The sequence below is a fragment of the Apodemus sylvaticus genome, chromosome 21 (assembly GCF_947179515.1).
Source record: "Apodemus sylvaticus chromosome 21, mApoSyl1.1, whole genome shotgun sequence".
NCBI lineage: Eukaryota > Metazoa > Chordata > Mammalia > Rodentia > Muridae > Apodemus > Apodemus sylvaticus.
In genome coordinates, this window is record NC_067492.1 from 18,366,536 (window position 1) to 18,387,719 (window position 21,184).

The window sequence follows — 21,184 nt, forward strand, 5'->3', positions numbered from 1 at the left end:
AAAAAAACCAAAAAAAAAAACAAAAAACAAACAAACAAACAAACAAAAAGAGAGGCATGGGATCAAACCCTTGTCTTTGTGCACTCTACCAACTGACCTTATCACCAGCCTCTCCTTGTTTTTATCCTAAATGTTCAGAGTTTTACTTTACAGTTGAGCGATCACCTAGAAGGCCCAAGAGCAAGGATTATAACCTATGTACAGTTAACATTCACTGAATTGCCGCCTGGTTTTCTAGGTAAGAAATAACAGGTCAGACACAAAATGAGGTTCTCAGATACCGGAATACATTCGGTTTTGAAGTTCATCTATACACACAAAAGTTTTTAACCCTTCCCCCCACCCCACCCCCACCCCGTGAGTCACTGAACCGGCGAGATATTCCACCAGCCATGTTAGTTGTGTCGCCCAAACTCATTTCTCTTTTTCTTTTCCATGACAACAATCAAGAGATTTAGACCATGGTGCCCCTCCCTACTCAGGTTTTCTCAGCATCCCCAGCAGTTCCTCCTGGAAGAATATCCACTTTCCCGCCAGCCCGGTCCAGGGCGTGGGCCCATCGCAGCGCATCTTCCGCTTTCCACTCTGCCGTGGACTCCCGGGTCTACCGCCCGCTGGGGAGGAGCGACGCCAGCCCACGCCCGCGGCTCCGCCCCCTCATTTAAATACACGTCGCCGGCGGGTGCGTTGAGCTCGCCGCGAACCCAAGATGGCGGTGTGTGGACGTGTACGGGGGATGTTCCGCTTGTCGGCGGCGTTGCCGCTGCTGCTGCTAGCAGCAGCAGGGGCCCAGAATAACCATGGTCAGGGCCAGGGTCCGGGGGCCAACATTGGGTCCTTCGTCGGGCAAGGTGGAGGCGGCAGCCCGGCCGGGCAGCAGCTACCTCAGCTGGCTCAGTTATCGCAGCAGCAGCAGCAGCAGCAGCAGCAGCAGCAGCCGCCGCCTCAGCAGCAGCAGCAGCAGTCTCTTTTCCCGGCAGGCGGGCTCCCGGCCCGGCGGGGCGGAGCGGGGCCCGGTGGGACTGGCGGAGGCTGGAAGCTGGCGGAGGAAGAGTCCTGCAGGGAGGACGTGACCCGTGTGTGCCCCAAACACACCTGGAGCAACAACCTGGCGGTGCTCGAGTGCCTGCAGGACGTGAGGGAGGTGAGAAGGTGGGACGGGCCTGGGAGGAGGGCCGAGCCTGGTGCGGGCCGGAGGGTGTCGCCGGCCTGGAAGCCTCGGATGCCCGACTGCGGCTTCCCTCGTTCTTTTCCTTCAGGGCTATGCTCGCGCCTCTCTCTTTCTTGCCCCTCACTCCCGGGTGCGTTCGGGCAAGCGGATCCCACCCCGATCCTTCCTTCCCCGGTCCCCTATGTCGCTCCCTGTCGCGGTGTTCTGGGATCAGGACCTCGGCTCAGCCTCTGTAGGCGAAGGCCTAAGGAGCGTGTTTCTGTTTTGCGCTCCTGTCTTTTGTGTGATGCTCTATGCAGAGTGGTTCCTCGCCGAAAGCCAGTGAAGGATTTTTGCTATCCGCTTCGACCTCGACAGTTGGTAGCAATGGATTTCAACGTGAAAAATGATCGGTCTATTTAAACTGCTAAAGATCGATCTGCTGTTTATTTAGCAGTAGGCACTTGGTGAGGTAACCTGGGTTCTCTTATGGTGTGAATGTAGTCAAGAGTCGAATTTACTGTTTCTACCACATTCTTTTGTAATTGGTAAATCCTTACTATTTATCTGGTGCTGAAACTAATTATACTTTTTTTTGTCTTTACTTCCTGTGTCAGTTTGTGAAGGACGTCATTTTTAGGCTATTCCTTCATGTCACTTGGAGCCCTAAAGCCTGAGAAAGTTGCAGGCAGCATTTGTTGCTATAATAAGAAATATACAGTGTTTGTGGTCTCTAGTGGGGTCTTTCTGAAGTCTTAAGATGTTTGTTTTTGAGACAGGATCTGCTTGTAGCCCAGGCTGGCCGCCTACAGGAGTCATCCTTTTGCATCTGGCTGAACCACTTCGCCTAGTTTGAAATAATTTTAACAGTACCTCTTAGTGAATTCTAGAGCCGATTCTTGGTGTGCTTCAGTTAAAAAACATTGAAACTTCTTTTCTATATTTGATGCTGCAGATGTGAGCTTATTGATAGAAATATTTGTTTTCAGAGGTTTAGATAAACAGATTAATCCAAAAGGTTGGCAAGTAGAAAACTGCTATTTGACCATTTCATTTGGAGTAGTGTATCTTCAGGATGGTTCAAGGCCATGAGGTGTCCACTGGTTTGTAGACATTTACTAGTCATGTTTTAGTGTTATACAAAGGCAAGGCACTTTTTTATGACACATCCTGTTAATCCTGGAACTTGAGAGGAAGAGGCTGGCAGATCTCTCTCAGAGTTTGAGACCAGTCTAGTCTAAGTAGAGAGTTCCAGACCAGCCAGGGCAATAATAAGACTTAAAGGAAAAGTCAGAAGAGGAAAAGACATACAAAATCAAGAGCCACAAAGTTTCCAGAGCCACTAGAAACGTGGACCTTTATTTGGATCTCATGTGTAGCTTGAAGATTGGAAAGTAGATAGCTAATAGTCTTAACTGTTAAACTTTTTGGAATTTTCTATTTTATTTTTGAGTATACTTACTAGATGTTCTTTCCTTAAGGTGAGATCATAGCATCTGTTAGTAGATACATTATTACTGTATTGTTGTAGAAATAGGATATGATTAGGGGAAAGTGGCCAAAAAAAAAAAAAAAATCCAATTGAAGGAGTGCCTAAAGTTGTGTGCCTTATGCACACATATATACCTTTCCTTATTGGAGCACTGAATGGTCTATCGTGCATGTAAGTGTTTAGAGGCACTCTTCATCTATAAAGAACAGATTGTCTAATTTTGGAGTCTTTAACTTAGTGGGACTATTCCCTGCCCCCCCCCCTTAGATTAGTTTGCTTAAAGAAAAGTACACTCATCTGAACATGTAGTCTCTGATCTACCATTGGTCTCAAAATTCCCAATTTCTCAGCAAAGATATTTCAGTAAACTCATTTTCTTTTGTCAGGATCATTTATAAACTCTGATGGTTGGTAGCTGTGTTTTATGTTTTCTTTGTGATGTTCTAGAGTACCTAGTTCAGTGCTGGAACTCAGAGAACATTGTTAGCTGCTTGAGGGTGAGTGACCTGGTGGGTGTGCCTTTATATTCCAGAGGAAGGGAGTGCTGTGTGAATTGGTGACCCACTATTGGCAGGAAGGAACTGAATAGTCAACATAATGATGGGTCTCACTTGCTGAGTGGAGCACTGCACCATGAATCTTCCACATCCCTCAAGTTTGTTTTTTTTGTTTTGATTTTGTGTTCCAAGACAGGGTTTCTCTGTGTAGCCCTGGCTTTCTTGTAGTCTAGTTTGGCCTCAAATTCAAGAGATCTGCCTGCTGCCTGCTTCTGCTTCCCAAGTGCTGGGAATAAAGGCATGCCTGTGCCTGACGCACACAAGCACACAACATGCATGCTCTCTCTCTCTCTCTCTCTCTCTCTCTCTCTCTCTCTCTCTCTCTCTCAAAAGCAAACAAACAAACAAACAACAACAACAACAACAACAACCAAAACCTACAGAGGGTCTCAATTCTGTATCCACCAGCCTGGCTTTAACCAGCCTCTGTCTCTTGAGTGCTGGGATTAAAGGCTTTGACACAAGTTTAGAATTTAAGGTTCTCTCTAGTGTGGTCCAAAATTATGTAATTCACTTACAGGATTTATTGGAGTATAGTTTTACCTTTAAGTAATATCAGATGGTATTTAATTCAGTTCATCTAATGTGTCATCTGCCAACAAACTCTACATCTGAGGATATGCCTTAGTAAAACTTCATGTCAACTATAGATTAATTCATCACAGCTTTACTGAACACTTTGACCATAATGTAGAGCATTCTTTTGGACCCCTCTAATAAGACATACTTTTTTGAGACAGTTCCTTTGTGTATCCTTGGCTGTCCTGGACTCAATCTGTAGACCAGGCTGGCCTGGAACTTGAACTCCATAAAGATCTACCTGCTTCCACCTCTGGAGTGCTAGGATCAAAGGCAAGTGCCAGGGCTGGAGAGATGGCTCAGTGGTTTAAGAGCACTGGCTGTTCTTTCAAGGAACCTTAGTTCAATTCCCAACATCCACATGGCAGCTCACATCTGTTTGTAACTTCTAATCCAGGGAATCTGACAACCTCATTCAGACATAATGCAAGCAAAACACTGATGTACATTTAAAAAATAAAGTGTACACCACCACTACCCAGCCTGAGTCATGCTTTTTAAAGGGCCCAATGTAGGCAATAGGCCCACTCTGTTTTTTGCTTGTTTGTTTGATTAAGGTATATAGGTGTTTTGCCTTCATGTCTGCTTCAAAAGTGTCCAATATCACAGTATTCACACAGTATCCAGTCCCCTGAAACTGGAATTATGGGTGGTTATGAACCACCATGTTGACCCTGGGATTCAAATTAAGGTCATCTACAAGAGCAGCAAGTGTTCTTAACTGCAGAGCCATCCCCTCAAGCCCCTTACCCACTTTTTTGTTGTTTTGTTTTTTGTTTTTTTGAGGCAGGGTTTCTCTATATAGCACCAGCTGCCCTAGAACTAGCTTTGTAGACCAGGCTGGCCTCAGGATCTGTTCTATACCCACTCTTAAGTAGTAGATGGTAGAGTATTAACAGTGGAGGAGGGTCAGAGACTTGTTCGTGTTTGTGTATGTGCACCTCTCTTCTTCTATTTTTCTAGCATAGTGTTGGGAGACTGATATATTTTAAAGCATACACCAGATGTCATTTTATTTACAAGTACTTCAATGTGTGTCTGAGATACTTAAAAATATTTCTTAGTACTTTCTATGAATCTATTAATCCCATAAAAATTGTGAGCTACTACCTAAACCTTTGTATAGAGTAAATACTTCGTATTTATTTAAGGCGGACTATTTTATATAAGAAGCGGGGAAAAAAAATCTCAGCGTTAGAAACTTTTTTTTTTTTTTTTTTTTTGGAAACAGGGTCTAATTGTGTAATCCTAGCTGGCCTGGAACTCACTATATTGATCAGGTTAGCCTCAAATTCAGAGATCTGCCTGCTTCTGCTTCCCAGATAGTGGGAGTATAGTACCATGCCCCTGGCTACTAAAACGATTTTCAAAGTCAGTAGGTGAGCATTTTTGATAACTCAGTTACAGTGCTGGGGATTGAGCCCAGGACCAGCCAAGCACACACCACTGTGCTGTATTTTTGACCCTCATTTTACCTTTTCTTTGGAATTCTGAGACAGGGTCTAAATAAATTCCCAGACCCAGCTGTTACTCTGCTCCTTTCCTTTTTCCTTTTCCTTTTCCTAGACAGGGTTTCTCTGTGCAGTTCTGGTTTTCTTAGAACTTGCTCTGTAGACCAGTCTGGCCTCAAACTTTGAGATCCACTTACCTTTTCCTCTTGAGTACTAGATTAAAAGTGTGAGCTACCACCTCCCAGCTGTTACTCTATTCTTAATCATTACCTTGACTTTACATGAGAGAATAGGAACACTCTTTGTTACCTAATTAATACTCGTGATAGTTCCGTGAGCTAAGTAGTGTGTTTTATTTTCTTAATTGAGGAATAGGCTCCAACAGGTAGTGTTTTCTTATTGTCTGGTGAGGCTGATGTTTAACAAGTCCTCTGACTTAAGAGATGGAATTGTTTACTATTCATGCTACTGTTTGCAACTAGGGAGATTAGTATGTGGCTCTTGAAGATGCTGCATGTGTATAAATAGATACAAAGTAGGAAGGGACATCTAGTACCAGCAACTCTTTTCTTCAGTATCAAAAACAGTTAAATAGTAGCAGCTTCTGTGCACTGAAAATAGTGCTGATTTTTTTTTTCAGGCAGACAAATCAGCAATATCAGATAATGCTAATTTAATTACTGGTCTGTGTCTGTCATGAACAGAATTTCTGTGTAATGCAGTGGATCTAAAAATTCCAGTTCACCTGAACCAGAATTTTTATTATTGAAATTGAATTGGTTATGTTTTCCTGTTATTTGAATTAGCTCTTGAAAAGTGAATTGGGCTGCAATAGTATGGCCATTAACTTTGCCTGCCTGCCTGCCTGCCTGCCTGCCTGCCTGCCTGCCTGTTTGTCCATCCATCTCCTACCTACAAATCTATCATGAACTCACTCTGTAGACCAGGCTGGCCTCGAACTCAGAAATCCACCTGCCTCTGCCTCCCAGCGTGCTGGGATTACAGGCGTGCGCCACCACTACCACCCCGCTCAAACCTATCATGTTTGATGCATGTGTATATATACCTGCAACATTGGATGTCTTTTCGTAGAACTCTCCCACCTTTGCAAAAAAATGTTTTCTTTTACATTTATTTATTTTTATTTTGTGTAAATGAGTGTATTGCCTGAATTTATGAATGTGTACTATTAGGATGCCTGCTGCCCAAAGAAGTCAGAAGAGGGCATCAGTTCCCTAGAACCTAGAGATTTGGATACTTGTGAGCCACCATATGATTGCTGGAACCTGAACTAAGCAGCAAGAGCTCTTAGTGTCTGTGGTATCTCTCTAGCCCTATTATGTATGTATGTATGTATGTATGTATGTATTTTTAAGACATAGACAGAACTTTATTTTTTCTTTCTCTTTCTTCTCTTTTCTTCTTTCCTTCCTTCCTTCCTTCCTTCCTTCCTTCCTTCCTTCCTTCCTTCCTTCCTTCCTTCTTTGTTTTTCATGACAGGATTTCTCTGTATAACAGCCTTGGCTGTCCTGTAACTCAGTGTGTAGGCTGGCCTTGATCTTGCCTCTCCCTTCTGAGTGCTGGAACTAAAGGCATGCACCTCAATGCCCAGTGAGTTCCAAGATAGCCAGAACTACACAGAAAGACCCTGTCTTGAGAACAACAACAGTAAATTAAAAGAAATTATTTTATTTGCATTGGTGCTTTGCCTGCATACAGGTCTCTGTTAAGGTCCTGGGTCCCCTGGAACTGGAGGTACAGATGGTTGTGAGCTGTCACATGGGGTCTTGGAACTGAACCTGGGTTCTCAGAAGAGCAGCCAGTGCTCTCAACCACAGAGCCATCTCTCTAGCCCACTAGAACTTTCTTTTTTTTCTTTTCTTTTTTTTTTTTAGATTTATTTATTTTATGTATATGATTTGATTACACTGTAGTTGTACTCGCTCCAGCCCAAAGATTTGTTTGTTTATTATTATATGTAAGTACACTGTAGCTGTCTTTCGACAGACCAGAAGAGGGCATCAGATCTCATTATGGATGGTTGTGAGCCACCATGTGGTTGCTGGGATTTGAACTGAGGACCTTCAGAACAGCAGTCAGTGCTCTTAACCCCTGAGCCATCTCTCCAGCTCCCTAGAACTTTCCGTGTAGACTAAACTGGTCTAAAACTCAGAGATGCACCTGCCTCTGCTGAGATTAGAGGTTTTTATTTCCACCCCCATCCTGTTCTACCTCATTTTTTTTTTTTTGTCTTTTTTTTTTATTTGATATAATTTATTTATCTACCTCATTTTTTGAGGCAGGTTTTTTTTTTTTTAACTGAACCTGGAGCTCACTGATTGGCTAGACTGGCTAGCCAGTATACAGGGATACTGGGAATGCAAATTCAGGACCTTAAGTTTATGTCGTCCTCCCAGTCCTGCTTGTTTTGTTTGAGTTGGGATCTCTATAGTCAGGCTGTCCTAAAACTCACAGTGTAACTTTTAGTGACATGAAACTCCTGGCAACCTGCCTTCAGTCTCACAACCACGTTGAATACAGGTAGGAGCAGCCATGCCTGGCTTGCTATTAGCTACTTTTAAGACATTTATCACTCTTCTGCTTAATTAGTTTCTTCATGTGTTTAGTGAGTGAAATTACAAGGGGGCCTTGGATCCCCTAGAACTGGAGCTACAGTTGGCTGTTAGTAGGAATGTAGGTGCTGGGAACTAGTCAGGTTCTCTGCAAAAGCAGCAAGCACTTTTAACCCTACACCCCTAGGAAACGTGTGTGTGTGTGTGTGTGTGTGTGTGTGTGTGTGTGTTTCTAGAGCTTCAACTTAGGGCTTCCCCTAGGTAAGTTCTTTATCGCTGATCCCCAACTCTGAAGATTTTTCTGTCTAATATAAGTTGTTTACCTTTTATATTCTGGATAGGCATATATTGTATGGATTCTAGAATTTATATAATCGCCTCATGATTTCTTGTTCACTCAGAGGGAAATAGTGGTAGGAATAGCACAGACAGCAATTAATCAAAGCATTGTTTGACTTTAGGGTCTAGTAGTTTTGTTAGCAATCATATGGAATTTCCTCTCCTGCTAACCCAGTGCTTGGGAAGCAATTTAGCCACCTAATGAAATCATTATTGACCTCCCATTACGTACTTCATTGTGGAAAAACATTAGTACTCTGAGATACTACCATTGCTTACAGTTAATTTGATGAATGAGATTATGAACAAGAAACAGTTATATCAGAGTGTTAATAACTTGATGTCATAGAGATTCTAAATTCTTTTAGGGTAATGAAATGAACACAATTATAGGGTAAAAATTTGGGTGGTACCCAGCCCTGCTACACCTAGTTTAAAAATCATATTATTTGGGGCTAGAGAGATGGCTCAGCGGTTAAGGGTATTTAGGGCTTTTCCAGAGTTCCTGAGTTCATTTCCCAGCAACCACATGGTGGCTCACAACCATCTATAATGGGATCTGATTCTCTTTTCTGGTGTGTTTGAAGAGAGCAATGGTGTACTCATGTACATAAAATAAATAAATCTTTAAAAAAAATCATTATTTAGCCTAGTAAGGTGGTACATGCCTTTAATCCCTGTACTTTGGAGGTAGAGACAAGTGGATCTCTGAGTTTAAGGCCAGTCTGATCTACATAGCAAGTTACAGTGCAGCCAGGACTCTTAGAACTTGTCTCAACACACACACACAAACACACACACACACACTCCTATTACTTGCCTAATAAGGGTTCAATCCCTAGTACTGAAAAAAATCATATTTTTTTAAGTAATGGCTGTGTATTTAGCTCTACTTTAAGTGAAGACATAAATGAATTTAAGAGTTAGTTATTCATATTATGCTAAATAAGTGTAATATATTAAAATATACAGCATCATTGTGCTGTTAGAAATTGTGGCCGGGTGGTGGTGGCACACGCCTTTAATCCTAGCACTTGGGAGGCAGAGGCAGGCGGATTTCTGAGTTCGAGGACAGCCTGGTCTACAGAGTGAGTTCCAGGACAGCCAGGGCTACACAGAGAAACCCTGTCTCGAAAAAACCAAAAAAGAAAAAAGAAAAAAAAAAAAAGAAAAGAAATTGTGTGCATACACAGCAGCTGAAGTCTGTTCTTTCTCAGCCTCCTGAAGTCCTTCGTGCTACTAACTGGTCTTCTAAATAAAGTTCAGAAATGGAATGTTTTAAAATGGTCTTCATATATACCCAAGATAATCTCAAAAACTTTAAATCTCACTTTAGCCTCCTAAGTGCTGGCATGTTTTAAATCCCGACTTGAGATAAAGATACTCCTCCAGATAATTGAGAGTCACCTGTAAAATAGCATTGACATTTCCAGCAAATACTCGAGAAGTCTCTTGATAGGAGTGCTTTATAGCATATAGTTGTTAATAATTTATTATTCTGTAGAAGGAAGTAATATACTTGAATAGTTCAAAAGAGGAAATGCTATAGCTACATTTTCTGTTTTGTTCAACAAATAGAGTCAGCAATATCAAGATTATGTTTCTTAAAAAGAAGCTATTAGGGGCTGGCGAGATAGCTCAGTGGGTAAGAGCACTGACTGCTCTTCTGAAGGTCTTGAGTTTAAATCTTGGAAACCACATGGTGGCTCACAACCACCCATAATGAGATCTGACACCCTGTTCTTGGGCGTCTGAAGACAGCTATAGTGTACTCACATATAATAAATAAATAATTTTTAAAAGAAAGATTTTATTTATTTTATGCATATGAGTACACCACCATTGCTCTCTTCAGACACACCAAAAGAGGGCATCAAAGCCCATTACAGATGGTTGTGAGCTACCATGTGGTTGCTGGGAATTGAACTCAGGACCTCTGAAAGAGCAGTTGGTGCTCTTAACTGCTGAGCCATCTCTCCAGCCCCTAAATACATCTTTAAAACAAACAAACAAAAAAAGCTATTAAAATGGCTGGTAGGTAATTAATTTTTCATCTGTCAGCAAATATTTACTGAATCCTGTGTACAAGACAGTGTTCAGTATTGGTAATACAGATATTGATATAGCTCTTATTGAGTGTTTCTTTCTTTCTTTTTTTTTTTTTTTTTTTTTTTTTGTTTCTGTGTGTTACCCTGGCTGTCCTGGAACTTGCTCTGTAGACCAGGCTGGCCTCAAACTCACGGAGATCCATTTGCCTCTCTCCTCAGAGTTGGGATTAAAGGTGGGTGTCACTATTGCCTGGCTGCTCTTGTTTCTTTTTCTTCTTCTTCTTCTTCTTTTTTTTTTTTTAATTTTTTTTTGCTATATATGCTTTTTTTTTTTTAAGAAAAAGATTTATTTATTTATTTATTTATTTATTTATTTATTTATTATATGTGAATACACTGTAGCTGTTTTCAGTAGGTTGTGAGCCATTGTGTGGTTGCTGGGATTTGAACTCAGGGAGAGCAGTCAGTGCTCAGCAGTCTGAGCCATCTCTTCAGCCCCGCTGCTGTTGTTTCTTATAAGCTCTCTTCTAAGAGAGACAAAATACTTTCTAGGTATTATTTAATCCAATGAAAAGTGTGTTTTGTTTTTTTTTAATTTTTGGGGTGGGGAGATTTTTAGTTTTTTTGAGACAGGGTTTCTCTGCATAGCTCTGTCTGTCCTGGAACTTGCTCCATAGACCATGGTGACCTTGAACTCATCCTGCCTCCAGAGTGCTAGTTTTAAAGGTGTGTATCACCACCACTTGGATAGTGGGGCTGATTTTTGAGACAGAATCTTCTTCTGTAGCCTAGGCTGGCCTTATTCTTTTTTAGCCTGATGAGTTCCTTTGTGCTAGAATTATAAGGAGCCTCTATGCCTAGCTTTTTTTTTTTTTTTTAAGAGGGTCCCTAGTTCCCCAGGTTACCCTAGAACTGTCCTTTCAGCAAGAGTTAAATTCTTTAAATTCCCAATCATCTTGCCTCCACCCACAATTTATTTTTGTTTGTTTTGTTCCCCCCCCCCCCCCCCCCCAGCCCTGGCTGTCCTGGAACTTACTCTGTAGACCAGGCTGGCCTCGAACTCAGAAATCTGCCTGCCTCTGCCTCCCAGAGTGCTGGGATTACTGGCGTGTGCCACCACCGCCCGGCTTTTTTTTTTTTTTTCCAGTTTTATTTTCAAATGAGATAAACAGGATCAGTAACTAGCCTCAAGTGAATGTGTAAATTGTGAGATAGCTTACCTTACTCTATCTGCCTATAGCATTTATACACCAGGACTGTTCCATTTTCTGTGGTAGTCACCAGCCAGCTGTAGCTCTTAACAGTTGAGCTGTATCTATTTTAAATCAAGTATGTGTAAGGCACATACTTAATTTAAAAGACAGTGCAATTTTTTTCAGTCCTTATATTGATTATATGTTTAATGATAATTTGTGTTGAGTTTTTTAAAGTATTCTATTAAAATCAGATACTTTTTTCCAGGTGTGGTGTGTACCCTCTAATCTCAGTACTCAGGCTGCTGAGGCAGGATTGTCGAGGATTGTTGACACTCAGTAGGCTTCAGTGCTCTGTCTCAAGCCCCTCATTCAGCAACAGAAAGACAATGTCTTCTAATCTTGTTAGTGGATAAATTAGATCTTGAGCTTGATTCATGTGTGAGTGTAAGGGATGTCTTAACCTCATCCAGAGGAACAACACTCTGCTAAAACTGAAATTGCTCAATGACTCATCCTTATTTGAGTGAGTTAGATAGATTTGAAACTCAAGAATCTCAAAGTGATGTCCCTCAGAGCTCAGAGCTGAGCTAGTAAAAACCTTTGTATCTGCATTAAAATAGAGTGTGGAGGAGCAAGAAGTGTGGACTGGAATCTAAAAACAATAAATAAAGGGAGAGAGCCAAACACCTATTTTCATTCGGCATTAATTTGCTGACATCAGATGACATTGGATTGAGTACTAGGGATATAGCTAAGTTAATAGAGTATTTGCCTGGCATGTGTGATTCCCTAGCACCGAATAAATCCAGAATAATGGCATAGGCTTTAGCAGTCTGGAGGTGGAGGCAGAAGGATTAGAAATTCTGTGTTTTGGGATTGGGAATGTAACTCAGTTAGTAGAGTATTTGCTTAACAAAAAGCCTTGCATTCGATCCCATTACCACATAAACTAGGCACATACCAGGATTTGGAAGAGGGAAGCAGGAAAATAAGAAGTTAAAAGTTAGCCAGGTAGAATTGCAAACTCTTTTAACCCCAGTACTGGGAAGCAGAGGCAGGAAGATCTGAGTTCAAGGCCAGCCGGGTCTAGGATAGCCAGGGATACAGAGAAACCCTGTCTTGAAAAACCAAAATAAACAAAGAAAATAAATAAAATAAATTTGGGAGCTAGTGAGCTTGAGAGCTGGCTTACTGTACAACATAACCTCAGTCACATTAAAAAAAGAAATCAAAACAAAAACAAAAAATGGCATGGAACAGAATATTGGTCATATTAGCTTTATGGTGTTGTATGTAGTGGACAGTAAGTTTCAAGAGGAAAAAAAGGCATATTTTGGGAAGTGTGTGTGTATGTGTATGTGTGTGTTTAAATATGTGTCGATAAAATTTTTGAGACTAGGTCTTTCTGTGTACCCCAAGCTGGCCTTAAACTCACTATGTAGCCTAGGCTGGCCTCTACCTCAATCTCCCTAAGTAGTGAGATGACAGAGGTGTGCTACTCTAGCTGGCTCAGGCAGTTCTAACAAGTGGAGTCTGCTATGGGTTAATTAATGTAACTACTGAGCATACATCCATTATAAGTGAAATAAAAATTAGAAGAGTTAAGGACTTATTGCCATGTGGAACTTAAGATCTAAGGAAAACAGTGGGCTTTGGAGATACGGTCTTGGGCCAGCTTATATCACCAGGGTGTTAGATCAGTCAGCCTCTCCTCACTCCCTTTTTGGGGATAGTACCTCCTTATGTAACACTGGCTGTACTCCAACTCACAGAGATCTGCCTGCCTCTGCCTCCAGGGTGCTAGGATTAAAGCCACCTTATCTAACTCAAGTTAATATTCTTAATATTTTTATTTTAAAGTTTTAAATTTGTGTGTTGTGGGCATTGAGTTCTTAGCAACAGCATGTCAGCTCACAACTGTCTGCCTCAGTGGCCTGATAGGGTCACTGGCCTGTTTGGGTACCAGTGTCATATATGTAAAATTTTGATGGGACTGAAGATGTAACTACATGCTAGGGGAGAACTCTACCACTGAACTAGCCCTTTTTATATTTTATTTTGAAACAAGGTCCCACTTAGTTTTCCAGGCTGGCCTGGAATTAACTAATTAATTAATTATTATTCCCCCTTTCCCTTTTCCCTCTTACTCTGGCCCATAGGTTTTGTTGTTGTTGTTGTTGTTGTTTTGGTTTGTTTCTCATTATGGGTGGTTGTGAGCCACTATGCTGGGATTTGAATTCATGACCTTTGGAAGAACAGTCTGTGCTCTTAACTGCTGAGCCATCTCACTAGCCCTTTTTTGTTTGTTTGTTTGTTTGTGTTGTTTTGAGACAGGGTCTTAGTCTAACCCAGGCTGGCCTTGAACTCTGTATGATCCTAGTGCTTCACCCTCTTGAGTGTTGAAATTATTGGCATGAACAATCATAGTGTCTTAGCTTTCAATTTTTTTTTTAAGTTTTAAAAATTTTTGGGCTGCAGAGATGGCTCAGCCAAGAACACTGATTGCTTTTCCAGAGGTTCTGAGTTCAATTCCCAGCAGCTACATTGTGGCTCACAACCATCTGTAATGGGATCTGATGCACTCTTCTGGTGTGTGTATGTCTGAAGACAGATACAGTGTACTCATATAAATAAAAATAAATAAATCTTAAAATTTTTTTTTTTTTTTTTTTTGCTTTCTCAAGTGGCTGTCCTGAAACTCTCTTTGAAGACCAGGCTGGCCTAGAAATCTTAAGAGATCTGCTTGCCTCTGCTTCCCAAGTGCTGGGATCAAAGGCGTGCACCACACCTCCTGACTTAATCTTTTTGCAAGAATTTGCAGTGTTGTATATTTTTATTTTCAGTTTGAAAGTACTCTGCAGTAGAAGTTAGGACAGAGAATGCTGAAGTCAGAAGTTGTGTCCCTGTGATTCCCTTTTTCCCAGGGGGTGGGGAAACAGCTCAAATTCATTAGCCTGATTTCCCAGCCAACCTTCCTGTCTTACTTTGCACTGACTGCATACACATCTTACTGCCCACATCCATAAATATATAGAGTAGTGCTACAGGTCTCTGGAGAGTAGTGTTACAGTTTTGACTTTCTTTTTTTTTTTTTGTTTTTTTTTTTGTTTTTTTGGATTTGGTTTTTTTTTTGAGACAAGGTTTCTCTGTATAGCCCTGGCTGTCCTGGAACTCACTCTGTAGACCAGGCTGGCCTTGAACTCAGAAATCTGCCTGCCTCTGCCTCCCAGAGTGCTGGAATTACAGGCGTGTGCCCGGCCAGTTTTGACTTTTTAGGGTTTATATGATTTTGTGGTGCATGCTAGACAGACAACTACTGTGGTAGTTGTTGGAAAGGGTTTTGTTTGATTATTCCTTTAGATATATATTTCGAGTTTTTGTTTATTTCCTTTGTGTGTTTTTGTTTTGTTTGAGTCTAGGTCTCACTATGCAGCCCTAGCTAGCCTGGTCCTCACTATATAGGACAGTATTCATAGAGCTCCACAGGCTTCTGCTTCTCAAGAGCTGGGATTAAAGTCTTACACCATTGTTTGTTCATTTATGAGACAGTCTTCAACACGTACACAGGCTGACCTCAAATTCCCTGTTCTTCCTCAGCCTCCTAAAGTATACTGGGATTGTAGGCAAGTGTCATGCTACTGACTTATTTAAAACTTAATGTTTATTTAATTACCCTTTTTTCCCAAATATTTAATTATTCTGGTCAAGGATGAATACTTTTATGAAACCCTTATCTCATTTTCTACACTTAATACCTGCTGTTGATGGATATGGGAGGTAGCAACCTCTTTTTTTTTTTTTTAACCATTTTAAAAAACAAAATAGGTTTATTATATACCTCTACCCCAACTATTTGGGAGGTCAACATGGAAGGGTTGCTTGAGTCCAGGAGCCTGAGGTCAATCTGGATGACATAGGACTACCTCATCTCAGAAAACCGAAGTAACAAGTCAGACAAGCACCTCAATCAGATCATGATTTGCCCGAGTCACATGATACTGTGAGAGCTTAGATGGCGACTCCAAAGTCAAAATACCCGTCCTCCAGTGTCACCATGGCTTTCACTTTTGTACAAATATCTTAATGTATTTGCTTCTTGTGTTTTAATAACCTTTTCTAATTTTGTATTTAATCAAAATTTGAATACATACTGGGAACCCATTACTTTTACAGTTTTCCTGTTCTTCCTTTCCTAGGGTCTGGTCATACATGTTAGATTGAATGCTGGTGTCTTAAAGGCGCAGGGCCCTCTATTGTGTACATGCGTGCCCCATTACGTCTCGCTTGCTGTTGCTGTGTCCTCATGTGCGTGGAGTTTCTCTCTTATATGTTCCAGTCTGCTATCAGTACTACCCAGGAGCCGTGTGTGTGTGTGTGTGTGTGTGTGTGTGTGTGTGTGTGTGTGTGTGTGTGTGTGTCCTGGTCTCTCAGAAGGTCCAGGTTTGCCTTGAATTTACTATGTAGACCAGGCTGGTCTTCAACTTTCAGTCTTCCTTCCCCAGCTTCTTAGGTGATGGAATTAGAAGCTTGAGCCCCTACACTGGGTACATCTACTGTGTTTGTTTATTTATTTATTTAGATCTGGTTTATTTTATTTTTTGAGACAGGGTCTCACTATATAGCATTGACTAGCCTGGAACTCAATATGTAGAGTAGGGTGGCTTTGAATTCAGAGATCCATCTGCCTCCTCCTCTCTGCCTCTCCGCCTCTCCGCCTCCCCAAGTATTGGGATTAAGGATGGTTGCCACAGTGCCTGACTGCATTTTTTATTTATTTATTTATTTATTTATTTTATTTTAGAGGTAGAAGTTTGATTTGATCCCTTAAAATTAGATTTTATTTCTTTTTTGTTTTGTTTTTTAAGTTCTTCTGTATATCTTTGAGTAATGCTTTTGTCTTTCTTCTTTTTAAAATCAATTATTTTGTATTTTCCTCTTTGAGACAGGGTCTCATTATGTAGTCCTGGTTGGGTTTGGAACTCACAAAGATCCACCTCCACTTACCTGCAGAGTGTTGGGATCAAAGGTAGGAGCTACCAGGCCCTTCTACCTTCAGTGTTTTCACTGTTTTGGGTTCTCATTTTTTTAATTGGAGTTTGAGACAGCCTTTTTACATAGCCCTGGCATGTGTACTATGTATACCAGGCTGGTATTGAACTCACAGGGACCCACCTGCTTCTACCATTGAGTGCTAGGATTAAAGGAATTTTCTCCTATACCTATCTTAGGGTTCTCACTTCTTCTCAATTCTTTTCTTCTCTTTTCTTTTCTTTCTTTCCTCCCCCCCCCCCCCCCAGGGTTTCTCTGTGTAGCCCTGGCTGTCCTGGGACTCACTCTGTAGATCAGGCTGGCCTCAAACTCAGAAATCTGTCTACTTCTGCCTCCCAAGTGCTGGGATTACAGGCGTGCGCCACCACTGCTCAGCGGGGTCTCATTTCTTGATCATTTTCTGTTGGTCTGTTTTTGTCGTCATCTGTAGTCCTGTTTCTTAACAAGTCTGCTGAATTTTTATTACACACGAGGGCATTGAGCAGATCTTTGTGTGTGTGTGTGTGTGTGTGTACCAGTTCTCTATTTTTTCTTTGTTGACTGTCTTGCAAGTTCTATTCAGTTTACATCTCCTGAGTGATTTTCCTTCACTACTGAGCAAGAGTGAGATTCTGTTTGGGTTCCTGTTCAAGGATCAGAGTTCCAGAGATTAAACAGTACTTTTGTATTTTGTCTAATTGATAGTAGGTTTAAAGAGAGCAGTTGCTGTGGTAGTTACTCCTTCATGGGTGAGAATACATAAAAAGAACAAAAGTTTAAAGTCAGCCTTAGCTATGTAGCAAGTTTGAGGCCTGCCTGGGATATCATCTTAAAAACAACAAAGGCCAGGCAGTGTGCACACTTTATTCCTAGCACTCGGGAGGCAGAGGCAGAGGCAGAGGCAGGTGGATCTTTGAGTTCTAGGCCTGATCTACAAATCAAGTTCTAGGATAGCTAGTGCTACACAGAAAAATCTTGTCTTGAAAAACAAATAAACACAGACAATAAACCACAAAGAATTTTTAATGTTCATGTGCATCTTTTGACTCATTAATCTTTTTTCTGAAAAATTATTCAGAATTTGTATATAAACAGTATAATAAATACGGAGACCTTTTTCTCTTTACATTGCAAACAACCTAAAGAAATGATAGAACAGGAATGGACAGAAGATGTTTCAGTACAGGTCTTGCTGCTGAGCCGGAAGACCAGAGTTTGATCTCTAGGACCCATAAGATAGAGAGAACCAATTTTTCCAGCTATTTTTGACTTCTACATGTGTGCCATGGCATGTATGTACCTGCACACATACAAACAGTATAAATCAACATTAAAACATTTTTATTAGCCAGGTGATGGTGGCATATACCTTTAATCCCAGCACTTTTAAGGCAGAGGCAGGTGGGTCTTTGTTCGAGGCCAGCTTGGTCTACAGAGGGTGTTCCAGGACAACCAGGGATACACAGAGAAATGTTGTCTCCAAAACAAAACAAAAAAATGCTTGGATTTATTGTTTTTATGAGACAAAGTTTCTTTGTGCTGGGATTAGAGATGTGGGCCAGCTAAAATGGTTTGTAAAAAAAAGTGATTATGAAGTACGCCTATACAAGGAGAATACTGGAAGACGCGTGAGAAACTTTCCACTGTATTCTTCTTTTATTCTGTTATATATGAGTGTATATATACATACACACAATACCTTTTTAAAATTAAGATAAACCAGCCATGTTGACATAGGCTTATAATTCTGGCTTCTGAGAGGCTGGGTCAGGAGGATCATGTTTCAAGACACTGTCTGGGGAAAAAAAACCCTTTGATGTTATATATTATTTAGGATAAAACATTGCCATGACAAAATCAAAAATATATGCCTAACACAGAAGACTTGGGGAATGGTTAGCCACCCAGTGATCTGGGATCTAAAAAAGAAAACATTTATGTGTATATTTGTTTACATTATTCATATGTATGTACATGAAGACATGTAGAGATAGAGGAAACTTGTAGAAGTCACTTTCACCTCTCTTCTTCTATCGTGTGGTTTTGAAAGACTGAGGTCATAAGGTTTGATCCATCCTGCTGTCCCTTCTTCCACACTCCTGTGTTTCAAGCAGTTTATAAATAGGTGTTTTAAACTATTTTTAGGTAACTATATCTTTATAATTGACTTGAAATTTGTTGGATTTGGTTCAGTATGTTTTAATTTGTTGGTCAAGTTTTGAATAAATACCATTTGCTACATTACAGAAACATAATGGTAGGTACTGGGAAATGTGGCTATATTCATTCCCTGATTACCTGTTCCTGAAATATCTAATCCCCACTTTCATGGGACATATCTTCTAATAGAGAAGCTAGGCAATAAAGAATTATAACTAAGAGCTGACGTAGGGGATGTCGCAGAGTACTTGCCAAATATATTTAGGTCCTGGTAATAATTCCCAGTACCAGAAAATCAAAATGAAACAAAATGAAAGCATATCTTTAGGTTGAAGAACTCAGTCATAGTGCTCACCTTGCATGTGTGAGGCTCTGGTTAAATCCCCAGCACCACACACACACACACACACACACACACAGAACTCGGAAAACTACAGTTTTGATAAGTGCTATGAAAGAGAGGTACGTGGACAGGGTTTCAGCTTGTGCTGGGTTTCAAATGACAGCCAGGCACTAAAAGCAATTTCCAGTAAGAGGATATAAATTTAGAACAAATGTTGAACTGAATCTAAAATACACAGTTATTTTCGCTCAAAAAAGGTATAGCTGGAGTATGAAAAATGCCTGAGCCCTCTTAAAGAATGTGTAAATACAGAGTAGGATTCAACGGACTGAGCCCTGGGGAATGCTTACAATTAAGGGTTGAAAGGAGGCTGGTTGAGGGAATTGTAGGGGACAGAAGGAGTGGTAGAAAGTTGAAAGAAGATTTGCAAGAATTTAGTTGTGGAAACCAAGGAAAGGAAAGTTTCGGTAGTGAGAGTCAAGGACAGGGCAGTTTTTAAAAAGAGGTAGTAGTAATCAGGAGGGTAAACAGAATAATAATTTTTTAAAAAAACCAAGATTATTGACTGAGAAAAGAACATGTAATCAAATGCTCTTGCCACTGTACTGAACCCCAAAGACATTGTTTTATAGCAAAATAGAACAGCTGTTCCTTTAGAACCTAGATTTCAACTGAGACTATATTAGTGTACTTGAGAAATTTGCTGGTGAAAAGGTAATTATAACATCCCAGTTAGCTAAAGATCTTTTGTGATAAAGGAAATTCAGTCTACAGCTACGGCTTTTGTGTTTAACTCCCATCACTCCCCACTCCCCCCACTCCCCACTCACACAAAATCTATTTTAGTTTAAGGACACAGAAAAAGGAACCAGTAAAGAGAGACTGGAAGTGCTCTGAGGGATGGAATGACTGTACTGCATCAAGAAGGGAAGGAGGTGGCCTGGAGAAGTGGCTCAAGGGCTAAAGAGAAGTTGTTGCTCTTGCAGAGGACTTGGATTGTAACTGTAGTTCCAGGGATTTTGATGCTGTGGCAGAGATAGGTAGGCTCTTGGTCTACGTAATAAATTCCAGGCCAGCTAAGGCTATATAGTGAGACCCTAGTCTTTAAAACCAAACCAAAACACCCCTCAAGACTAAAATAGCTAGCACCTAATTATGTATCTGAAACCAAAGGGCCAAGGAATGGAGACCCATGGTTCCCTGGAATTCACTGGCTAGCCAGTCTAGTGAAATTGGTGACCTCCAGATTCAGTGATAGACCCCTCGTAGCTCTAGTTACAGACTATTATGAGCTTCAATGTGAGTGCTGGAGTTAAACCTGGGTCTTCTGGAAGAGCAGCCAGTTCCTTAAGCACTGAAACATGCCTGCAGCCCTGACCCTGTATCAAAAAATAAAGTGGAGGAGCTGGAGAGATGACCCAGTTCAGTTAAGAGCCCTCTTTGCTCTGCAGAGGAAATAAGTGATTCACAGCACCCACATTAGGTAGCTCAAAAGGGTCTGATGCCCTTTTCTGGCATCCTTGGACTCCAAGTATGCTTGTGGTACATAGACCAATATACAAGCAAATACCCATACACATAACATTTCTTAAAGGGAAAAAAGATGGAGAGTGACTAAAGAAGTCACCTAACATTTAATTAATGAACAACTAATTAACAGAAGGGCAAACCTTGATACTTGGGAGGCTAAGGTAGAAAGGCTGAAAATGTGAGACTAGTCTTTGTTAGAATGCAACCCTATCTCAACAAACTACTAAAAAAGGGTCTGGTGTGTTGGATCATCAAGTAAAAGGGTTTTCCTTATATCCTTAGTTCCATCTCTGAAATCCACAAGAGAAGGAAAAAACAGATTACACACACACACACACACACACAGAGGAGGAAGAGAAGGAGGAGATGGATGGATGGATGGATGGATGGATGGATGGATGGATGGATGGATGGAAGATTTTTTTTTTTTTTTTTTTTTTTTTGGATTTGGTTTTTTTGAGACAGGGTTTCTCTGTGTAGCCCTGGCTGTCCTGGAACTCACTCTGTAGACCAGGCTGGCCTCGAACTCAGAAATCCGCCTGCCTCTGCCTCCCTGAGTGCTGGGATTACAGGCGTGCGCCACCACCGCCCGGCTGAATGGAAGATTTTGTATTAACTTGGTATCAGATAACATGACACATGCATGTATATATTGGTATGTCTAACTCCGATTTTCATTTTTGGTGAGTGAAGCATGAATGGGTGTGTGTTAGTATGTAAGATATTTTTACGTCTTTT

The 21,184-nt window shown here is 41.0% G+C and overlaps 1 protein-coding gene across 1 annotated transcript in view; it reads left to right on the top strand.

The window, feature by feature from the left end:
• The first annotated feature begins 681 nt into the window (after positions 1-681).
• Positions 682-21,184, top strand: part of Glg1 (golgi glycoprotein 1) — a 101,345-nt gene continuing 80,842 nt past the window's right edge. The window contains exon 1 of the mRNA XM_052166095.1: positions 682-1,144. Within this exon, the coding sequence (XP_052022055.1) occupies positions 710-1,144 (435 nt within the window). The 5' untranslated portion in view covers positions 682-709. The remainder of the gene's footprint in view (positions 1,145-21,184) is intronic.